Source organism: Arachis hypogaea, chromosome 10 (genome assembly GCF_003086295.3).
Source record: "Arachis hypogaea cultivar Tifrunner chromosome 10, arahy.Tifrunner.gnm2.J5K5, whole genome shotgun sequence".
Classification (NCBI taxonomy): Eukaryota; Viridiplantae; Streptophyta; class Magnoliopsida; order Fabales; family Fabaceae; genus Arachis; species Arachis hypogaea.
Window position 1 is genome coordinate 110402788 of NC_092045.1, and position 22399 is coordinate 110425186.

At 32.1% G+C, this 22399-nt stretch overlaps 1 protein-coding gene and 1 long non-coding RNA gene across 2 annotated transcripts; one reads left to right on the forward strand and one right to left on the reverse strand.

Annotated features, from left to right (window-relative positions):
* Positions 1-1787: 1787 nt before the first annotated feature.
* On the reverse strand, positions 1788-4152 carry LOC112716534 (uncharacterized). Its single transcript, XR_011866926.1, has 3 exons — positions 3804-4152; positions 3159-3548; positions 1788-2654 (listed from the first exon to the last, which is right to left on the reverse strand). It is a non-coding gene; the product is annotated as an uncharacterized lncRNA (long non-coding RNA).
* Positions 4153-5015: 863 nt separating this feature from the next.
* On the forward strand, positions 5016-11155 carry LOC112717952 (uncharacterized). Its single transcript, XM_025769871.3, has 11 exons — positions 5016-5457; positions 5860-6056; positions 6161-6249; positions 6335-6446; positions 6554-6714; positions 6877-8390; positions 8470-8542; positions 9560-9645; positions 9956-10061; positions 10145-10252; positions 10723-11155. The coding sequence occupies exons 1-11, from the start codon at positions 5275-5277 to the stop codon at positions 10845-10847; spliced, it is 2754 nt and encodes a 917-aa protein (XP_025625656.1). The 5' UTR covers positions 5016-5274; the 3' UTR covers positions 10848-11155.
* The last annotated feature ends 11244 nt before the right edge of the window (positions 11156-22399 follow it).

Below are 22399 nucleotides of genomic sequence, written 5' to 3' on the forward strand. Positions count from 1 at the left end.
TACCTTCATCCTTTGGTAAAGAATTAGGAAGTACATACTGAGATTTGGTAACCATATCTAAGTTATCTTCATTCAATCCAAAGTTCATCAGAAGAGGTGCTCTGTAATTTTAGCTTCAGGTTGGTATAGTTACTCCTTTCCTCCATACAATTTACTTTTCCTATTTTTGTTGGGAGAAAGAAAAAGAGAATGATGATAACTTGATTTGAGAAGGGATTAGTTATATGTAGGTCAAGAAAAGGTGGTTTTTCTATCTTTCTTATTTTTTAATGTATATGCTAAACTAAATGTACTATAAATATCAACTTAATTTTGGTTCTTTAACTGTAAATTTAAACAAAAAGATGTAACATTTCTAATGCATTCAAGTTTATTACATGAATTTATAAAGACCTCTGTAATATCGTTATTCATTAATAAAATCTGTTATCAAACACAATCTTGATAAAGTGTCTCCTTGTTGAAGAAAATATTAGGTCGGGGCTTTGAGTGTTTGATCGCTTGTAGATTCTGCTGGAAATGTCAAGCTTACTAGCTCCTATTTTGAATATTATGTGATTTGTTGAACTACACGTCTAGTCTAATAATTGATTTTTTTTGTTCAAATATTTCATGAAGATGATCGTACTTTTACTAAATTAATAATTTAAGTTTTACAATTTTGTGATCATAGTCGAATAATATGCACTTCGGTATGGATTAATTTGATGTAATTGACCCCAATTTTCATTACCATATTGTTATTAGGATGATATTTCTTTTTCTTTTAGGGTTGATTATGCAGTCACTATAAATCTGCAGTTGGGGAGTGGTTCAATGGTGGATTGGGCTGAAATTTTGATAGCAAGTTCTGGATGTAATTTTTCGTTCCGAATGATTAGAGGATTAAGATAAGATTTGGAGGGTGAGATATGGCTTGCGTGCGCAAAGTAATTTTGTAAATTTTTTATGTTTTTCAGAATTACAAGCTTATAACACATAACATTCTTTCGAGTTATCAGCCTTCACCCAGCCTGATGATTCCTCAGAAGATTGAACCTCTTCCATTGCTCTTGACCATTACAGAATCAAGCCTTTCTTGCAAGCATGTAAGCTCTCTTGCCAGAGATTTTCTTGTTTCCCTGAAACTTGGATGCAAGCCCTGGTATATAACATTGATCAAGGACAAGGAAGCTAACTAAGACTCTAAATAATCCTCCTAATGCATATGTATCTAATCATTTACAAATCACAATTATCGCACGTGATTGTAATGTAAAGCCATTGATAAAAAGAATAGTGAAACAAATACATACTTGATGCAACATTTTATTACCAAATCAAGGTATATTGAAAAGAAATTGCTGATTTGATATTAAGTAAACAGCATCAGTAACACATACTTGAATAGTATCAAACTTCCGCAGGAGCCTCATTATATTCTCTCCAAGTGCGATCCTCTGTTTCTCATCATTTTGTAGATCAGAAGAGTGCTCAAACGCTTGAAATAGAAGCTTTGATATCAGTCAACTCCTTACTGACTTCTTTGCTACAATACAGAGAATGAGAGACACTATAATAGCATAATAACAACTAACCTATTGCTAACTACCATTTTCATTCTCTTCACTAAAAAAGGCATCACTGAATTCTTTGCTGCCGGTTCAAGAGTAAGACAGGCTGTTTCCGCCTGAATATGTGACATATATTGATCCCATTCTCATGAGTTTAGCATGTCAGTTAGTTAGTTAGAGGAAAGATATCTTGTTTGTAATTCAATTTCAAACAAATCCAATGTAACATCCATCCTAAGGTGTAATGCAAGTTTATGATTACCTTGATTTACATGCACTTCATCACAAAATGATGCTATGTCTTTTCCACTAATTAATGAAACTAATAATGCAGCAGCATTTACTAATATACCTTTAAAATTAAATAATTTTATTTTATAGTACTCATTTGTATTCTAGTATTTTTGTGTGCATCACACATTTTAAATCTAGTATATTGTATATTAAAGCAAAGTTACCGCAGCACATAAAACATCACTCAGAGGATCCTTCAGACCAGAAGCGGAGAAAGAAGAAGTAATTAATGAAAAATTGCAAAGAAGAATTCACGTAGTGATGCTTCAGTGGTGCGCCTTTGACCATTTAATACCATTTTTCCAACTTCCCATAGCAAATTCTGGTGTTCATGTATGTCTTCTTCATATCAACATCAAGAAACATTCAAAGGCTATCCATCCCTAATCACTCAACTTTGCCTCCTTTTAATTTGTTAGACTTGGTTGAACTGCCATTGCCATTGCCATCGTCATCAAATATTTGCCAAGCTGTTATATCATGCATAAATAAATACATATTTTTGTTCCAAAAAATACACATAATCTTTTAATCAAAATGCACACTTTTTAATTTACATACACAAATCCAAATGCATTATTAGTTAATTGTTGTGTTCATTTAGTAGAGATGACAGCCAAATGCCTTAGAGAAGTAATGATGTTGGAAGAAGAAGAGCTCAGAATTAAGACAAGACAATGAAGCTGTTGAAGTTGTTTGATATTTGAAGCTTCACTATGATTGCATGGCTGCATTTGTCACTGGAGTATGAAAATTGATAAATTTTTTGGAAACAGCAGCAGTCACTGATGTAATTGTCAGGTTAACCTGTTTACATTACACCCTTTGAGTACGGCCTTTCACCAAACCTTGCATTATATATCATTACTACTTTGATTTGATGCATTTGAGAGAGCTTTACTCATGGATGTTGTCATTAAGTGTGATACTATGCCAGCAATGATAATCAAAGCCGAAATCAATATGGTTATACTCATCATATACTAATCAGTATTTCTCTGTCAAATTCCTCTACTTGCCTCAATACAAACATTTTCATCAAGTATTTACCGTAAAGTGATGTTTGTTAGAAATAATTTTCAAAGGAAAAAATTAAAGAAAAGAAAAACTAGACCTTAAATCCTTAATTAATTAGGATTAGGAAAGTTAACATTGCAACATCGGTATCATTATTTTATTATGAATATGAACCATAAACGCGCTCATGAAACTAATCCCTTCTTAAATCAAGTTATCATAATTCTCTTTTTCTTTCTCCCAACAAAAATAGGAAAAGTAAATTGTATGGAGGAAAGGAGTAACTATACCAACCTGAAGCTAAAATTACAGAGCACCTCTTCTGATGAACTTTGGATTGAATGAAGATAACTTAGATATGGTTACCAAATCTCAGTATGTACTTCCTAATTCTTTACCAAAGGATGAAGGTATATTTCACATTACATGCATTAAAACCGCATGAAAGAAGCCAAGAAAACATAAGGTTTGAATCTAGGATAGGTTGGCATTTTTGAAACATATATAAAAACTAAATTACACAGCTAAAACAAGCATACTCTGCAGCATTCAGTCTGGTCCGGTATCTGAGGTACTTTTCTCTCTTAGGATTAACATTGGAAGCTTGAAAATTGTAACTATGCTTGCTGTTGGAGCCTGAAACCATATCTTCATCATCCCATTGGTTCAACTGTGTATCACCATCTATGTTAAAACTAAAATTAGAATAGCATAAATTAAAATTACAACAACACTAAAATTAGAACAAGCACAAATTAAATACCAAACCACAAATTAAAATTACATAATCAAGAAATAGCAACCGCAAAAGTTACATGAGAGAACACTGGAATAGTGAACATAACCACAAATAATTAAAATTATAAAAACAACAAATGATCAAAAAATAAAAAAACCAAAAGTTAGAACAGAGAACGCTGGAACTGAACTGCGAATTACCTGAGGCTCCATTCTAGATACAGGAGACTGTGTCGACGAAAACTGTGGGGCTAGACGACGGAAACGGCAGGGCTGAACAGCTGCAAACGGAAGACAGAGAGTGGCAATTGCAGGGAGGAGTGGAGGAAGGCACGATGCTAGAGAGTAACACGGGGTTGCTGCTACGTGGAGGACGATTTGATGAGCTGTTGATGCATGGGGAACGACAAGGCGGCTGCTTGCGTGAAGAACGACGGAGAGAGAGCGCGGCTACGATGAAGAGAGAGGGTGAGGATAGGCTGCTGCTGTCCGGTAGAAATTAAGGATGAGGTTGTATTTTATTGGTAGATTGATATTCAATGATGAAAAAAAGAATGTTCAGATGTGCTTTTTTTTGTATGAATAGGGATGAGAGAGATTAAATTAGGGTTTATGATCAATGAAATAATTTTTTAATGTATATGAATAATGAGATATATTTTGATTTTGATTTTTAAATTAATTTTTGTTTAATATAAAAAAGGGTATTTTAGTTTTTTTATAATATTAGATAAAAAATATTTTTTATTTTTATTAAAGTATAAGGATAATTTAGTAAAATAATTGATATAATATATATTTAAAAAAAATAATTATTGACGTAGAAAATATAATCCATGTGTCGTGTTTTAATTTGTCCACATTTTAATTGTATCGATACGTATAAATTTATGATCGTACCGTAGCAAACACCATTAAAATTAACTACTAAAATATTTGTGCATATAATTGGATGTTTGGGACAATATACAATTAGATATTTGTGTATATCAAAATTAAAGATCATATTAGATGTACATTAAAATTAACCACTAAAATTAGTCATTAAAATAAAATATATAATTATATTAAATATATACTAAAATCAATCACTCATATAAAAAATATATTAAAATATAAATATATATTAAAAACGAATTAAATAACATATATATTTGTATACAAATACACAATAACTAATTTTAGTGTATAAATAATATTTTTATAAAATATATGTAAAAATATAAAATTCATACTGAAAATAAATTAAACAATATATATTTTTATATACAAATACATAATAATTGATTTTAGTCTACACATAACATTTTTTAAAAACTAAATTCTTTTAATAATTACACCAATTTAATTTATAGCGAAAAAGAGAATTAACAGCTTCTATCAATATACTACGAAACGACGTCGTTAAATTTTGAAGAATATGATTTTGAATTTTGTTTGTTTCTGGATTTGGTGTCTGTTTTCCGTAGCGGAATTGAACCGGGAAATTCATTCATTCAAAAAGCAAGTTGAAAATCACTCATCATCATCCTTCCAATTTCATCATCTTCATTACCCTTCCACCACAACCACCACCACAGCCACCGTTACTGCCACCACAGCCATCACAAATCCACAACAAAAGCAACAAAGACCTTTCAGACTCGCCGAAAATCTTGAACTGAAAGAATGAATGAAAATGGAGAAAGAAAGTTGTGTGTGTGAAGTGATGGATCCTCTCGCCAACTATTGGGGTCTCTCCCTCTTTCCCCAAATAATATCATCTTCTTCTGCTGCTGTCACTGCTTCTTCCTCTTCGAAGCCCTACGATCCCAACTACGATCTGGACTGCATCCATAACCATCTCCGATCCACGGTACAATTCCACTTCAACTCCTTTCAGCTCATATTCACTTTTTATTTTTAATTTTTTTCCGCAGGTCGGAATTTATTTACTAAGTGTTGTCAATTTTCCAATTATTGTGTCTGTGTCCGATCTTTTGTTCCAGCTAAGAGTGGAATTTTAGGGTTTTGAGTAAATCACCAAAGTGCATTGTGTGTGGGCAATTTTTGTTCCTTTCGTTTGGGTGAAATTCGACGGGATTAAATTACTTTGCTACTTTTTTATGTATGAATAGATGGTGTGATGCATGGGTTTCAAAATTTGAGTTCATTGTTTGACTTGAGTTTTTATAAGAAATGAAAAAAGCAGAAGAATTAGAGTGGTTGTAATGGATGTTGCAACCATAATTTTAATTGCCATCCATGCCTCTCACAGATACTGCAGATTCCTGCTGACGAGTTGAAGGCTGTGATATGTGAAAATCCTGGACTGTTTGACTCTGAAATCTCGAGTGATCCAGCATGTCATGAAGAAAATGATGTTGTTGCTGAAGAGGTTTTGGAGTTTCCTCGAAAACGGAGACCTGCTTTAGGCCTGAAGCGTGCTCGTTTCTCTTTAAAGCCAACTAAAATGTAAAATTACCTTCTCCAGTCTCACCCCCAATCCCATCCCTTCCCCCATTTTGTCATGCTGATTTTTTTTTTTTGAATTTGTTTCTCTCTTATTGTTTTGACAGTCAATCTGTTGAGAGTTTGATACCAAGGCAGGACCTTGATAAACTGAAAGATCCAGTGGAATTCTTCTTGGCCCATGAACGGCTAGAAAGTAAGTCACCATATTTCTTTTCCTGTGCACACATTGGATGTTGTTTCTAACGTTTTCTCTTGTTCGGTCTGCATTTGATGGATAGATGCAAAAAGAGAGATACAGAAGCTGACGGGTGTGTCACTTGAGTCAAATCCGTCTGATACTACCACTAAGCCGCGACAACGTCGACCAGGACTTTCAGGGAATAATGAGAGGTACGATGCTAATTGTTAAATAATCAACTCTCATTGCCTTGTTTATGATGTTTGTCATCCTTTTATTTTTAGTTTGTTAATATTCGTCATAATATCATATGGCTCAGGCGGGTCAAATACAAGCATCGATATCCAAAAGAAACTTTTGACAATAACAATTATGGTCCACCCTCTCAAGAGGCAAGTGAATCTGTTTGTCTTGATTCTGTTGGTGAGAGCGCAGACGAAGGTGGAGCTTGTATTACTCCGCTGGAAAATGAAGAAATTGGTAAGTGAATGACACTCTACAGAGCACGGGTTGATTTTTTATAATCTCTCTTGAGTATATGTTATTCGTCAATGAGTTTTGGCCTTCCCTCCTAGCACTAGTTGCTTTACATTTCTCTGGTTTTCTAGACTTCAGATATTGATATGATGTATTTTGCTGCAGATTCACCTGCTATTGAAGAGAACAAGACCAGTGACGTACTGGATAGATTGCTTCAATGCAATTCTGAAGATCTAGAAGGGGATGGAGCAATGACTCTCTTACAGGAGACTTTACAGATCAAACCAATTGCTTTAGAGAAATTAGTTGTTCCTGAGTTCCCAAATAATAGCCAAATTCTTGATATGAAATCATTGCATGGGAACTCATCAAAGCCAAGGAAGAGGAAACCTTTGTCCAATCTCGATAATTTATTGACAGGATTTAATAATAGGACGCCTATTAGACAGGACATAGGATGCCTCTTGCAGCAATCAGGTTCACCTACCCCGCCAAGAAGTCCATTTGCTCTATTACCTTTGTTGCAGCAGCACATTTCACGCACAGAGCCATCAGTGGATCCATTTGCAGCTGACAGAAGTGATCCTTTATCCAACAGAACAAATTCTCCAGTCCCTCTGATACACCAGGAGCCCAATCTTATTGCTTCTGGGAAGCTGTCAAATGTACACTCTGCAAACATAATTGATGATGGTGTTGCCATCAGTAAAGCAAATTCAGCAGGTGACACGGTCAGGAATGGCTCCAGTTCTTCTGGAGAATCCAAGAAAGATCGTTCTGGGATGGTACCCACTAAACTGAAAAAATCCTTATTTGAAGAAATAATTGCAACAAAGGAGACACATTCAGTGGAAGAGACCGTCAGAGATTGTGCTACTACACCCCAAAAGTTCGTGGAGGATAATTCAAGGCAACCTCAGCCTGATGCTAATATTGAGTCAAAAGGACCTCATTTTGGCATGGAAGTGGATATTGAAGACAGTGAGATGCATTCTGTTGAAGACACCATTAGAGATTGTGCTAGTACACCCGAAAAGTCTCTGGAGGATAATCCAAAGAAGCCTGAGTTTGATGCTAATATTGTGTCAAATGGTCCTCATGTTGACATGGATGTGGATATTGGAGACAGTGGTATGAATGTGCTAGTACACTCTGCAAACATAATTGATGATGGTGTTGCTATTAGTAAGGCAAATTCAGCAGGTGACACAGTCAGGAATGGCTCCAGTTCTTCTGGAGAATCCAAGGAAGATCGTTCTGGGATGGTACCCACTAAACTGAATATACCCTTACTTGAAGAAATAATTGCAACAATTGAGACACATTCAGTGGAAGAGACCATCGGAGATTGTGCTATTACACCCCAAAAGTCCGTGGAGGATAATTCAAGGCAACCTCAGCCTGATGCTAATATTGAGTCAAAAGGACCTCATTTTGGCATGGACGTGGATATTGGAGACAGTGAGATGCATTCAGTTGAAGACGCCATTAGAGATTGTGCTAGTACACCCCAAAAGTCTCTGGAGGATAACCCAAGGCAGCCTGAGTTTGATGCTAATGCTGAGTCAAATGGTCCTCATGTTGACATGGATGTGGGTATTGGAGACAGTGGTATGAATGACAGAGTAGGGATGCCAAATATTGAAACAAATGGACCCTGTGAAATCGAGGATGACGTATGTTTATATTTCAAGCTCTTTCATCCTGAATTGTGGCAAATTTTGTAGCTCTGAATCAATCTATGTTTTGATACAGGCAGAGAATATGCAGGCACATGCAGCTGCTGTGCCATCAGATGATTCTAATATTAACCTGGTGAATCCTCCAGGTATGCACATTTTTTCATCTGGTTCTGATATACATGCACAATGGCTGGTTAATTCATGGCTGACCCCAAGCCATCTCTATAATGTTTCCATTTTGTTATTTTAATTAAGAAAAATAGAGTAATAAGACAAGTATGTTCTTGAAGTTTTTTTTGATGGGCTTGAGTCCCTAGGGAAAAAAGTATCAAATAGATTTTTAAAGAAACATTACGATCAACTTATAAGTCCCTGAGAGAAAAAAAGTTACCAAGTAAATCCTGAAAATTTGCAAGGGTGGACTTATAGGTTAGAAGGATGAATTGTGTCTAATATTTCAATTTTCTAGGGACTTATAAATCTAGTGTTTCAATTATTCTTTCTCCAGGGATTTATTTGGTACTTTTTTTTTCTCAAGACCTATAATTCCATTACAAAATTTTGAGAGATTTACTTGGTATTTTATTTTTATTTAAGGACCTATAAATTTGCAAAATTCTTTAGAGATCTACTTTTCCTATTACTCAAAAAAATATTTTTTATTGTTATTTTCTTCCCATGAGATCTCTTTGCCGTAGTCATTTAATCAATTCACTTGAAATGAAATGCACCTTTTTTTAGCAGTTTGGTACACTAAGCCAGTTTTATCTTAAATGCATAAACAACTTTATTGATCCCTTGTTTTCTGCAAAAAAATTGTCATACTTCACCATTTAACCTATGGTTTTTTAATCTTTTCTTCTAAGGATTCATAGACTTAATTTACCTATTGTAGAGAGTGTGTGTGTGTGTGTGTGTGTGGATTTGTTGAAAACTGCCAGTTTTCGCTTTTCGATAGAGCTGAATGCTGCCATTAATTTTATCAATGTCGTTGGTCTTAGTGGGATAAGTTTTGATTAATTTTTGTTGTTTACACATTATGACAATTCAGGTACTTCCCTGATAAATTATTTTGATCTGAAATCAAGGGAGGACATCTTTTGTGTATTACCTTTAGCTTTACTGTTGATAGTTCTAAGTCAGTTGTTTGTATGGATTAGCAGATCAGTCAGACACCACTGGGTTTCAAGCCAATGATTGTGATAAAGATTCCAGAAGATCAGATGATGGTTCAGAACAATGTTTACAGGTTAACAACTTTGCTGCTTTCCTTTTTGTTCCCCTTTCAGTCTTTGTATTTGAATCTCATTTCAATTATTATTCGTTATATCATGTATTAGCAAGGTAGATAGTAGCCTCTATTCAAACAGTTTCTTGTCTTGAACTAATGATGTATTGGGCTTTATTTACAGAAATTTCATTTCCCTACACTCTTCCCTATCTTAAAGGAAAAGCCAAATTGTACTATACATTTAAGACTATTAATAGACAGGGTGCATTTAAATATAATAATTACAAAAGTTATGGTTTTGGAGCTGAATCTCTGTCCCTGGTTACAGGAAAAGACAGATGGTAATTCTTTGCCTGATAATAGACAAAGGAGAGATAGGTGTTCGAGAAAACAACATATAGATAGAAGTCTTTCTCGGAGGCAGTCCCTTGCAGGTTTTCTACTGCTCGTTGATCTCATCGATTTATTTTCTATAATATTTCTGTTATAGTCATTAACTTATGCTTTATCTTCCCAGCTGCCGGTACATCATGGGAGGCTGGACTAAGGAGAAGCACCAGGATCAGGACAAGGCCTCTGGAATATTGGAAAGGGGAAAGAATGGTGTATGGTCGCGTACATAATAGTGAGTATAATCGTAATGCGTTATCATGGGAGCACACTCGGTGAAGCTGGAATTTAGCTTCATCCTTTATTTATTGATGGTGGAAATGTTGCTATACTTGATTTCTTCCCTTACTATTTGTTGTCAAGTCCACAATCTAATCTAAAACATTTCCAGTGTAAAATATTTTACGGTTACAAATGTAACCACTGCACTGGGTTGTTTGCTCGCTTCGAAAAATTGGTATGAAATCACCGTATAATAGTCTGTTGCCAATTAGTGTAACATTTTTAGTATGTAACTAACTATTTTGATTAGTAACAAGCAAATGGGTCAAAGATTCTGCATTATTGGTAAAAAGCTGAGAATTTATTATTGGCTGTATCAATTAGCTTTGTGTGTGAGGTGAAGTTATGAAAGTCAGTGTCCTTAGATGTTTTTTACTTGTCCTTGGCATTGTTCATTGGGTTGACAAAAACTTATCTGTGCAGGTTTGGCCACTGTCATTGGGATTAAGTGCATTTCACCAGGAAGCGATGGGAAACCCACTATGAAGGTGAAATCTTATGTATCCGATGAACACAAAGATCTTTTTGAGCTGGCTTCTCTATATTGAAAGTATACGAGTTTAGTCGATTTATGTTTTCGAACGTCCTAATTTTACTTTGCTCTTGTAACAAAGAGGGGAGAATGTATACTATCTAATTCGCCTTGCTACTATTACAAGAAAGACCTTCCCTCTTCTCAAGTTACCCCTCCCCTTTGTTGAAACACTATCATTGGGAAAACGGACATGTATAAATGGATCTTAACTTGTTAATTGCACGATAGTCCTGTGTTTTCTTTTATTAAACCAAAGTATATTGCTTTGGATTAGAAGAGATCGATACGTCTTATAAAGTGAAGGATTATATCGTTTTATCATTTATTTTTTTGTTAGAAGTTAGGTGATCTTTGGCGAAAATTGACAGAGACAAACTTGGATATTTTTTTTCGGAATTCGATCCTTTTAATTTTTTTCACTTGAGTTTAAAATGTCATCTTTCACCATATATTCTATAAATGAAACTAAGAAAGAAATGAGAGATAAAAAAAATTAAAAAATTAGAAATTACACTTTACACATTTAATTAAAAAAAATTAAGAAAATACATCTCTATTTGTTTATAGTGCCAAAGCAGTTTATCTGCCTTGTCTTGTGGTCACCCACTAAAATAGGGAGTAGGTTAGCAGTTTGTCAAAATTATATGGGTTAAATATGTTCGGTCTAGTGGAGCAATACCTATTGGTCAATGATAAACTCTTAAATGAATCAAAATTATATGGGTTAAATATGTTTGGTCCAGTCGAGCAATACCTATTGGTCAATGATAGATTCTTAAATGGAGTTCAGTTCTGCGAGGAATTAGTTTTTAACCAGTCGAATTGAAAAATAAAAAAGAAAAATATGCCCTCTAAATTCTTAAACCAAATTCACCAACACGCCCTAAAATTCTAGGAAAAGCAGTAATTTGAATTGAATGAAAACAGAATTGCAAATACTTATGAGTAATACTGGGATTGGTACTTATCAAGAATGTTGTGTTCCCCCAGGTACAAAGCAAGAATGAATTTGTCGTCCCACCATCTACTATAAACTTTTCCATCTCACATGGAATTTATTCCTCAACAATAATTACATACACCGACTGACTATGCAGCAAAACGAAGTATCAAATCAAATCATAAATACAACAACTTCACATACTCCATCACATTATTATTACAATATCCAAACATACGCATACACCTTCACATCAAGAAACGAAATTTAACTTTAATTGATCTTGATCATCATCACAAATCATAAATTACACCTTGCTAATTAAATAAATTAACAAACCCTTGTGTAGTCACCGCAATTTTGGTTCGATCCACGACCATTTCTGGAAGACAAGCAGCTACGGTAACCTTGATTCCGAGGACAATCAACAGAAGGACCGTTTCTGTTGCTGGTTTTTCCGGTCGTTGACTGACTCACATCGTAGAGCATTCTTGCAGCATGAGAACTCATCAAGAATTCTGACTCCAAATCGGTTCCAATAAGGCAATCATCGCCACCTTCACAGTAGTTTCCATAAGAAGAAGAACTGCAAAGGAAGATGATCATGAAGACCAGTGCCAGAGAGAAACCCTTATTCTTCATTTTTTCTTATTGAGGATGGCGATGATTAACAACTTTGTCGGCAGCTTTATTTGATGGAAGAGAAGGACAAAGGAGTGTTGTGAATTATTGATACTATTTTGTGAATTTGAACGAGTCTTGTTGGAGTAAAATAAGAGAGGAATCTTTTTGCAACCACCACTATTGGTAGAGTGGGAAGTTTAAGGGAAGAACAAGCATTGACTTTACTCTTTAGAGATATATGTCAAATAACTATTTTTTCTTTTTCTAAAATAAGGGTTTAGCCACCTTTGCCCAAATTAATGGTTTACTTTAATAAATCTATAACAAATGCATTTAAAATTTAAGTTTTGCATAGTCTTTTATAAAAACTTTTTAATTGGTAATTTTATCATGTGTTTATACTTTATATGTTAGCGAAATTTTTAAAATAAAAACTAATACTATTCAATTTTTTATTTATTTAAACAAATATTAAAAAATAATCAGAATTTATTATTTTTTACTATCAATATTTAAAAATATAGGACAAAGTATATTTTTAGATTACTAAACTAATGAAACTAAGTTAAAAAAATTAAATTGATAATTAAATAATGATAAAAATAGTAAATTCTGATGTTCTTATAGTAATTTTTTTATATTTGATATATTATTTTTTTTAAAAAATTAAGAGTGAGATTTGAATCTAAAATCTCTAGACCAGATAAAGAGACATACCATTTGATAATTGATATACTATTTAAATCCACCATTGTTTAGTATACATAGAAAATTAGTTATCAACTAATTATTATATAAAAATATATTTGATTATAAAAAAATTTAAATCTTTTGTTATAGTATGTTTAATTATTTTATTTTGAGAATCATAAATATAATATTTTATTTTGAGAAGTTTAATTATTTTGATAATTAATTATTTAATTAAAAATATATGAATTGATATATATATATATATATATATATATATATATATATATATATAAATAATATGATGTTATAAAGTGATATGGTTAAGAAAAAATAAAATAACGTTATATCAATTTATTATTTTTTTAAGTTAGAAGTAAGATTTAAATTTGTAATTTTTAGATAAATATAAAAAAATTATGTTATTTAAATTATAGTTCGGTAACTTATTAATTACATAACTATTAATAAGAAACTAAAATTTTAAAAAATTGAACGATTAAAAAAGTGCTTATTGATGAAAAGGATTTTCACAAACTAAAAAATTCTTGATATTTTTTGTTTTGATCATTTAAATAAAATGTTTAAATGAAATAATTTAGGTGGTTTGCATAAAGTGGGGCAGCTTAAGTTGAGTGAAATAGGTATGTGAGGACTCAATTTTCTGTAAGAAAAAGGTGGATAAGATCTAGCTGTCTTGATTTAATTTGTGGCCATTTATTTCTGCAAAAACTTCTTTATTTTTAAAAAAGGACGGTTGTCGCTGTTGTTTCTTGTGTTATCTTCAATAAACTTCATTAATCATTTGGAAAATGTTAAAATGCACTCAGCTAAATGTGGTGTATGGCACGCCAACCAATACAACGAAGGAAATGTCAGTTTCAAATTTTCGCTTCTTAATTTGTGTGTTGCAGTTTGAGGTGGTATTTTTTAATAATATGAAAATTTTATGTAATTTTTTTGGTATAAATATCATAAATTTAAGAGTCAAATTTATAATTTTTATTTTTTAAAAAACAAATTACAAATTTAAAGCTTAAATTTCTGTTTTAGTATTAAATAATTTTTTAAATATACAAATCAGATTTTTTAATTTATTTTACATAAAAATAATTATTTTTACCCAGAAATCTAAAATTCCGTTTTTTTAATACAAATGTTTTATATCCTAAATAAACCTGAGTTTTTAATTTGTGAATTTTAATTTTTTAAAAAAATTATCTCTATATTTATAAAAAATATACCACTTTTTTATAATTCGACATAACACATTTTAAATTTTCATAACTAAAAAAATTAGTCTTAATATTTTTGTCCTAATTTTCTAGCTGTAACTAAAATTTGAGAGAATTTATGTGCGCACATTTGACATTTTAATACACTTGTTAAGATGCTAAATATAAAAAATTTTCATCGAAAAATTAATAAAAAACGAGTTTTCAATAAATTTAAATGATTTACGCATAATTTAAATAGCATAGTTTTCATATCCTCATTTAGAGATTTTGAATTTAAATCTCACTTCTAACTTAAAAAAAACAATATGCATTTATTTATTTATTTATTTATTTATCTTTTTATTTCACACTCATTTAAGCTCCATGCATCATGTTTAACTTAATCCATGGTAATTTTTTTCACACAATTTTATTTATATTATTATATTATAGGCAAAGTTAAACTTTAAAGTGATTCCTGAAATTATATTAGAGTTTTAAAATGGTCCCTAAAATTAATATTTATCCAAATTTGTTCTCGAAAATACACTCTAAGACTCATAGTTGTCCCTAAAACACTTTTCATCTATTGCTTACCATTAAAAAAACTGAGATAAACAGATTCCTGCCATGCTGACACTAAAACGACGTCGTTTTGTATTTATAAAAAAAAACAAAGGAAAATCCTAATGGCTTTCGTGGTCCCTCCCCAACTCAACTCTTTCACACTCACGCACTCAACACATGGCAGAGCTTTCTTCAACCTTCTCTATCGCCATCTCTTGCCAGTCTTTGTCCCAACAGGGCACACCGCTCGCCCCTCCTCAACTTAGTTTCTCACCCTCACAACACTCGAACACTGCAGAGGCAAAGCTCAAACCTCAACCTTCTCTGTCATCGTCTCTCATTGTCGCATCGCTCGTCGGCCTCCATCTCGTCGTTGTGTCGCTCGCTGGCCCCTTTGCGTCACTGCATTGTCTCGTTTTTCACTGTTGCCTTCCTCTCTATTCGTCGCCATCACTACTCGTCGTCTGCGCTATTCTGTTGTCTCCTATGTCTTCTTCTACGTTCTTCTTCTCTCCTCTAGCTCGGTTCTCTCTCTCTGCGCGTGGTCAAAATGAGTTTTTCTTTAGTTTTTCTTTAGTTATTCAAAATCGTTATTGTTTAATGTTCTGGGTGATTGTTGTTGTCGATCCTGTTTTAATATAACTGCAATGGTTGATTTTTTAACTTTTTTTGTGATTGTTGTTGCTTGTGATTTCTGATTTGTTTTATTCTATAATTTTTACTGGTTTTGATCTTTTTTTATGATATTGTTGTTTCTATGATGATTGGATTTTTAACCGTGAGAGAAGAGAATAGAGTTGAAGAAGAAGAGAATGAAGAATAGAATCCGATGAGGATAATTTGAGGATTACGATTTTAAATAGGGAAGGGACCAAATTACAAAAATAAAGTTTTTTTCGTCGCATCAGCTAGTTAGTATGGTGCCAGCATGGCAAGAATTAGTTCAGTTCAGCTTTTCAATGATAAGCAATGGACGGAAAGTGCATTAGGGACTATTATGAATACTCGAGTGTAACTTCGACGATAAATTTGGATAATTATTAATTTTAAGGACCACTTTAAGGCCCAAGTGTAACTTTAAAGACCACTTTAAAGCTTAACTCATTTATACGCATAATGTGTCTATTAATAAAAGACAATTAGTAAAAAATGATAATGTCATTCTTATTTTTGATAATATTTCTTCACACGTGAATTTTTTATATTGTATATTTACATAAATTTGTAGAAAAAATAAAATAATATTATTAAGATATGAATGACAACAGAAAATATATTGTAAAAAATAAATAATACAAAAGTCTCTAAATCCAATGACATAATTAAGAATATATTGGTGTCTGCTATGTTTGTTTGAGTAGAAAATAGAAGGAAAGAAAAGGGAGGAAAGAAAATAAGAAGGAAAATGATTATTTTTCATTGTTTGGTTGGAGAAAAAAATTGAGGGGAAAGAAAATGGATGGAAAAAAAAGTGGTGGGACCCACCAATTTTTTTTCTCTCCAACATTGGAGAGAAAATGGAGAGAAAACTAATGTTTCTCTCTCTACTTCCAATATTACCCCTTCACTTTTTTCAATATATATTATAATATAGGGATAAGATTGTCTTTTTATAACATTTCTTTCTTTCTTATTTTCCTTCCAACCAAACACATCTAAAGAAAATAAAAATCCACTCAATTTCTTTCCTTTCCTTTCTTTCTTTTCTATTTTTTTCCTCTCTATTTCTTTCCTTTCAACCAAACATAGCCCGGAATTGTTTTTACTAGTGAGATTTAAATGATATGAGTAGAGGAAAAGTCTCTAAATCCATTTCAATTTATATATCTTTTTTGGCTTGTTTGATGTCCTTAGATATAGCTCCATCCAGGATAGCTTAAAGTCATGGTTTTCCATTATGAAGCATGTTAATTTAAAGTTCTATATATATCAACATAGAAATCATCCAACAACGAGAAAATTGCCACAAAGTTTAGAGTGGTTTTGATTGATAAGAAGAAAAAGAAAAATTAAAGAAGACTGATAAACACTTGGGTATGACCGCCTGACTCTTCAATTATAATTCAACTATTTCGATCGATCATTAATTGTGTTTTTCTTCTTCTTTTTTTTTCTTTTAATTGCACAACAGATTGAGAGTAAATTTAATTTGATAAATATTTGATGCCCGATTTGGTTAATGTTTCAGTTTAATATTTGTTATGGTCATTGGTCACCAAGAATAATTCCTATAGCTTCTAGAAGAGTTTCACATGGAAAGGGAAAGTTTCTCGTGAGCAGAAGACTTAACAAGGAGAGAAAAAGAAGCCCAAAAGATTTACACCATTATTCAAACCAAGTCCCATTTTTTGACCCAAACTGATGACAAATAGTCAATTACATGCTATTCAATATTTCTTCACCACTTACAGTAATTTAGTAATAATCTAAAATCTCTATACCTAAACTATTGCTTGGCCCTATTGAAGGTCGGTCCCCAATAGCCGTTTCTTCAATGTTTAGATGTTCATAATAATTTTTATATTATGGTTGCATAGAAGGATTTGCTGCTTCTGAGAATTACTGGGCCTGTTTGACTTCTTCAAGTGTTTGTTAACCTAAAAAAACTAAAAAGAATAATGACCCGTACATGTTGTTGAGGATCTGATTTTTCGTATCTTGTTTTTTAATGGTTGACTGTATTTAGGTTTGTTTTGTCTTCGGGTATTAGTAAGTTAGCAATTGGTGTGAAGCACGTGCTTAAAATTTGTTACTTTCTGAGTTGTTTAATTATTCTAAGTCGGATGGTCATTTCTATACATGAATGGATGGTTAAATTTTTTGCACGATTGTTTAAAATTTGGTTGAGGATGTTAACTTTTTTTTCCTTCCAATACCTAACCTAAAAGGGTGTCACATTTGAATAACTGTTCAATTTTCTTATTATACATATTGATTTTGAAGAGATAGGTTTGAATTGGTATTTTGTTTGTTTATTTAAGGAAAAAATTATAAGTATAAGTTGGAATCAATTTGCATTTGTCTAGTCTTAGCTAAAAGTATATTTTATTTTTTCCCACATATCTACTTGCATTTGATGCATTTGATTGGATAGGATCCAAATGACAGTAGTTTTGGCATTGAGTTTGACCATGTAAAGATTCTATTTACATGTTGATTAGCATATTTGACTACCATCGCAATCAATATTTGGGAACATTCTAAATAAACCAGCTTTAGACTTAAAAAACAGTGAGTAAGTCAGTATGAATAGTCCTTTTGACACACCAGATCAAAATAAATAGTGCGTTGCCTTGAAGTTGCAAGTTAAGTGGTCCTTTTGATTTTTTTAATACTTGCAACGGAAAAATTATATTAGATGAATGTTTAAAGTTGAGCGTTGTGACATGATCTAAAGCATTTAGGAAGCAATTTCTATTGTTACTAATCTCTAGAGCCTATCAAGCTGATTATATTATGACTTATTTTGGTGATTTTCGTAATCAGAAGTTCAATTTTGACAGCTACGCTTCCAAGAACCTTGTTTTACTTGAATTTTTTGTTATCTAACTGTGTACTCATACTATGCAGGACTGTGGGTGCTCTACTGTTGATTTTCATATTTTTTTTAAATTACAACAAAGATAGAAATATCACATGGTTTATAGATGCTTGGATTAAAGCGAACTGTATAAAATTTGATTGAGTTTGGACTTGATATTTTAGAATTCTTTTCTTTATCTGGTTTTGGTTCATGTGATTGACTTTTAATTTCTATGAATTATGGATGTTCAATTTTATAAAATTAGATGGTTGCAAAAAAGAGATAGCTTTTAGTGGTAGCTTAACTAGATATGAGTTAAATTAGTTGTAAATACTATAGTTGCATAATATTTTATTTCTACATATTTATGACTTTATTATTTTCGATCATGGATGTTGTAAAGACTCGTGTTAAAATTTTAAGAATAATACATAGTTGTATAAAAATAATATTTTTTATGCGTGTGAAATTCGATTCTGAATTTTATGGAAGACTAATTATAATGGTGGAAAAAATTTTGTGTATATGATTCTGAAATTCGGTTTGTCTTATTCGTTTGTGTTTTTTCATCACCCTCACAATAAAAATACCATATAGATATGCTTCGGGTAATGAGAGTGGAGATTATGGAGGATATTATCATGGGAGCACACAATGGATCCATTGAAAAGGTGCGAACTTTGTTGGATCGAAATGAAGAACGTGTATGCCACAACCGCACAAAAAACAAGAAAAATGAGGTTAAATTACTTTTCACAGTACCAAGCACTAGGACATTGATGAACCTGTAAAGAAGAACCGGAATCAGAGAAAGCATTAAATATACCTAGAGTCCGTTTGGGAAGTAGCAGAAGCTTTTTTTTTTTACTTTTAAATTATGAAAAGTCAAAATAAAAGAGCTAAAAAATAGCAACAAAATATACATTGACACACATTTCATATTCATTTTTTATTTTCACCTATCATATCATGCATAATAAAATAACAAATACTAACTATACAATAATTTCTTTTGTATTGCCATCAATATTATTGTGAATTAGAATTTTAATATCCATTCTCTTTAAAAAAATTGTATTTTTTGAATTATTTATCCAAACACTACAACTTTAAAATAAGTACTTTTATAATTAAAATTCAACACAAAATAACTTATTTATAAGTTGCTATTAATAAAAGTCCTTCTACTTTAAACTCTTTTTTCAAAAGAGCTTATTTAAGTTGTTAGCCCAAATTGGACCTTAGTTTTAAGACCACAAATATATTTTTCACATTGTTTACGTATTTTCGTGGTGGAGTTTTGTTACAACAGTAAGGATAAATTTCCATGGTGAATAACATTTTTAGTTCTTTAACTACTTTGATTCTGTTTCAAGATATTAGCCAAGCGTAAAAGCTATTAGTTAAGAATAACCATTTGGGTACTAATAAAAATAACCATCCGCTATCATATGGAATCGAACATCCAGCCTCTACTATTTGTTACTATTTACACACTACACCAAGACTCTTCTAAATAACCATTTGGGTGACAATAGAGATAACCATCTGTTAGCTTATAGAATCGAACATTCAGACTTTGTTACTTGTAACTGACCACATACTCTACACCAAGATTATTACGAATAACCATCTGGGTACCGGTAAAAATAACCATCCGCTATCCTATTGAATCCAACATCCATATTAAAATACTTGCAACTAATCACACACACTACACCCAGATTATTCGAAATAACCATTTGGGTAACAAAAGAAATAACTATTCGCTTTCCTATTAAATCGAACATCCAGTTTATAATACTTTTAATGAATCACACACACTACACCCAAACTATTCAAAATAACCATCTGGGTAATAAGAGAAATAAACATCCGCTATCCTATTAAATTGAATATCCATTTTAACATAATTGTAACTAATTATACACACCACACTAAGGCCATTACAAAATAACCATGTGGGTACCAATAGAAATAACCATCCGCTACGCTATTGAATCGAAATCGACTTTTTTTGTATATGTTGCATAAAAATTCTAAGCCAGCTTCAAATGCTCAAACCGCACCCCAAGTCTTGATATTTCGTCTTCGGCAAGGCAACCATGATCCAGTAACTGCGAATCAGTTCAAAACAGACATCATTCGATGAATATGAGGATTAATGGTCGATTCAAATATGCGGTTTACGAAAAAATAGCAATATACTAGAGACCAAACCTTATCAACAAGATCCATGTCATCACTTCCAGTAATGTCCGTACATTCTATGACCTACAGTCAAACATACACAAATTAATTAGATACCGTACTACTAAACAAGTTTCAACTAAAAAGATTTTATTAATACTTTTTCCAAAAGTATCATTAAAAATTTATTACTATACATAACTTACAAGAAATAAAAACAATAAAAAGTGTACTCATAAAAAATCTCACCTAATTAGTTAGACTTATATTAAGTATTTATATGGAGCATGTATGGATTTGCCACAACTGAATCGCACCTACACAACCTAAAACCAAGTCCATTTTTATGCTTGAAAAAGTCAAAAAGCTCATTATTTCTTCTTGGATGTGAATGATACACTCCCGTTCTCTATTTTCATTTTTTCAATTCCTTCCTTGCCAATCTTCTCTTATTTCTTCTTTTTCTTATTTGTTTATTAATTAATTTATTTTTCTTATAGTAGTAATTAGTGTTGTATGTTTTGTGGACTTGCTAATTGAAATTTTGGGGTCTTTGAGTACTATATTGTATGTTATGCACACTGTACATATATTTTCTAGCAATATTATATAGTGTGAAAAATAAAAAAGAATGCAAAAACAAAAAACACATTTAGTGAACATCCAAAATAAACAGCATCTCCACTTAGAGCATATATTTTTATCTATGAAGTGAGTTTGTGACCAAATTTGTTTGTGCATGCATGGCATGGAAGCATAAGGATGGAAATTTAAAATAATCTAATGGCAATCATGTGAAATGTTTAAAACATACATAAATAGGTAGTTTCATTCAATTCACTTAACTAAACATGATATGCACTTCTTAAATTACACTAATCAAATGACCAAATTTAAAATTTTAAACGAATTTGGTGTTTAAACAACACTAATAATCAAGTGCCTTGTCAAAATTTAATCTAAACATCATTAAAAATAGAATAATATTACACAATTCTGAATTATAATGCCTAAAGATAACAAAATGTAAGATAAATACTGGCCAAACATAAGAATTAAACAAAAAGTTTCACTTAGATATTTCACCGAGCATATGGTGTGCACAATATGTAAACAGGAATTTTAAACCCAATTTAAGCAACAATCAATCCAGAAAAATCAGCCATCAAATATTTTGAAATCCAAAAAGTATCAATCAATTAATCGAAGCCTAATCTAAACACTAAAAGCAAAATTAAAAATTAGTTAAAATAAATAAATGAAAGAACACGGACAGGAGGAAGCATGAAACCTGCGTTGATGAAAGGGAAAGAATGGAAAGAGAGAGGTAGCAGACGCGGTGTTGCAGTGGCACAGAGCTCAGTCGTTGCTGGGTTGCACTGGAATTTCTCGCGCGGGGTTGGACTTTGCACAGAAAACAGGGGTAGCGTAGAATGAAATGGAGAAAGAGAAAAGAAAAAGAGAAGAGAAGGAAGACAGAGAGGGTAGACAACGGTGGTCGCCGGTGGTGATGGCGGTGGTGTCGGATGGAGAGTTGGGACTGGGTTGAGAGTGCAGAAGAGAAAAGGGTCAAGCGAGAGGAAGATAAGATGAAAGGCTAGTTGCAAAGTTTCAATTCACCAATGTGAAACCCTGATTTTTTTTTAATTTGAAAAATGATTATTATTTGAATTTAATTAATCAAACAATTAATTACATTTAGGATTAATTTACTTTTTTAACTCCATTGTTTACATTGTTCGCTAATATTATTGTTCACTTATACTTTTCCTTTCAACTTTGGTCACACAATTTTTTTATTATCTATAGTATTC

What these genes read in the sequence shown, in the direction of transcription:
- LOC112717952 (XM_025769871.3), top strand. Translation starts at nt 5,275, where the DNA reads ATGAAAATGGAGAAAGAAAGTTGTGTGTGTGAAGTGATGGATCCTCTC. An exon ending in CCTGTGAAATCGAGGATGAC is followed by an intron (nt 8,391 to 8,469) that starts GTATGTTTATAT and finishes GTTTTGATACAG; the next exon opens with GCAGAGAATATGCAGGCACA. An exon ending in TAACCTGGTGAATCCTCCAG is followed by an intron (nt 8,543 to 9,559) that starts GTATGCACATTT and finishes ATGGATTAGCAG; the next exon opens with ATCAGTCAGACACCACTGGG.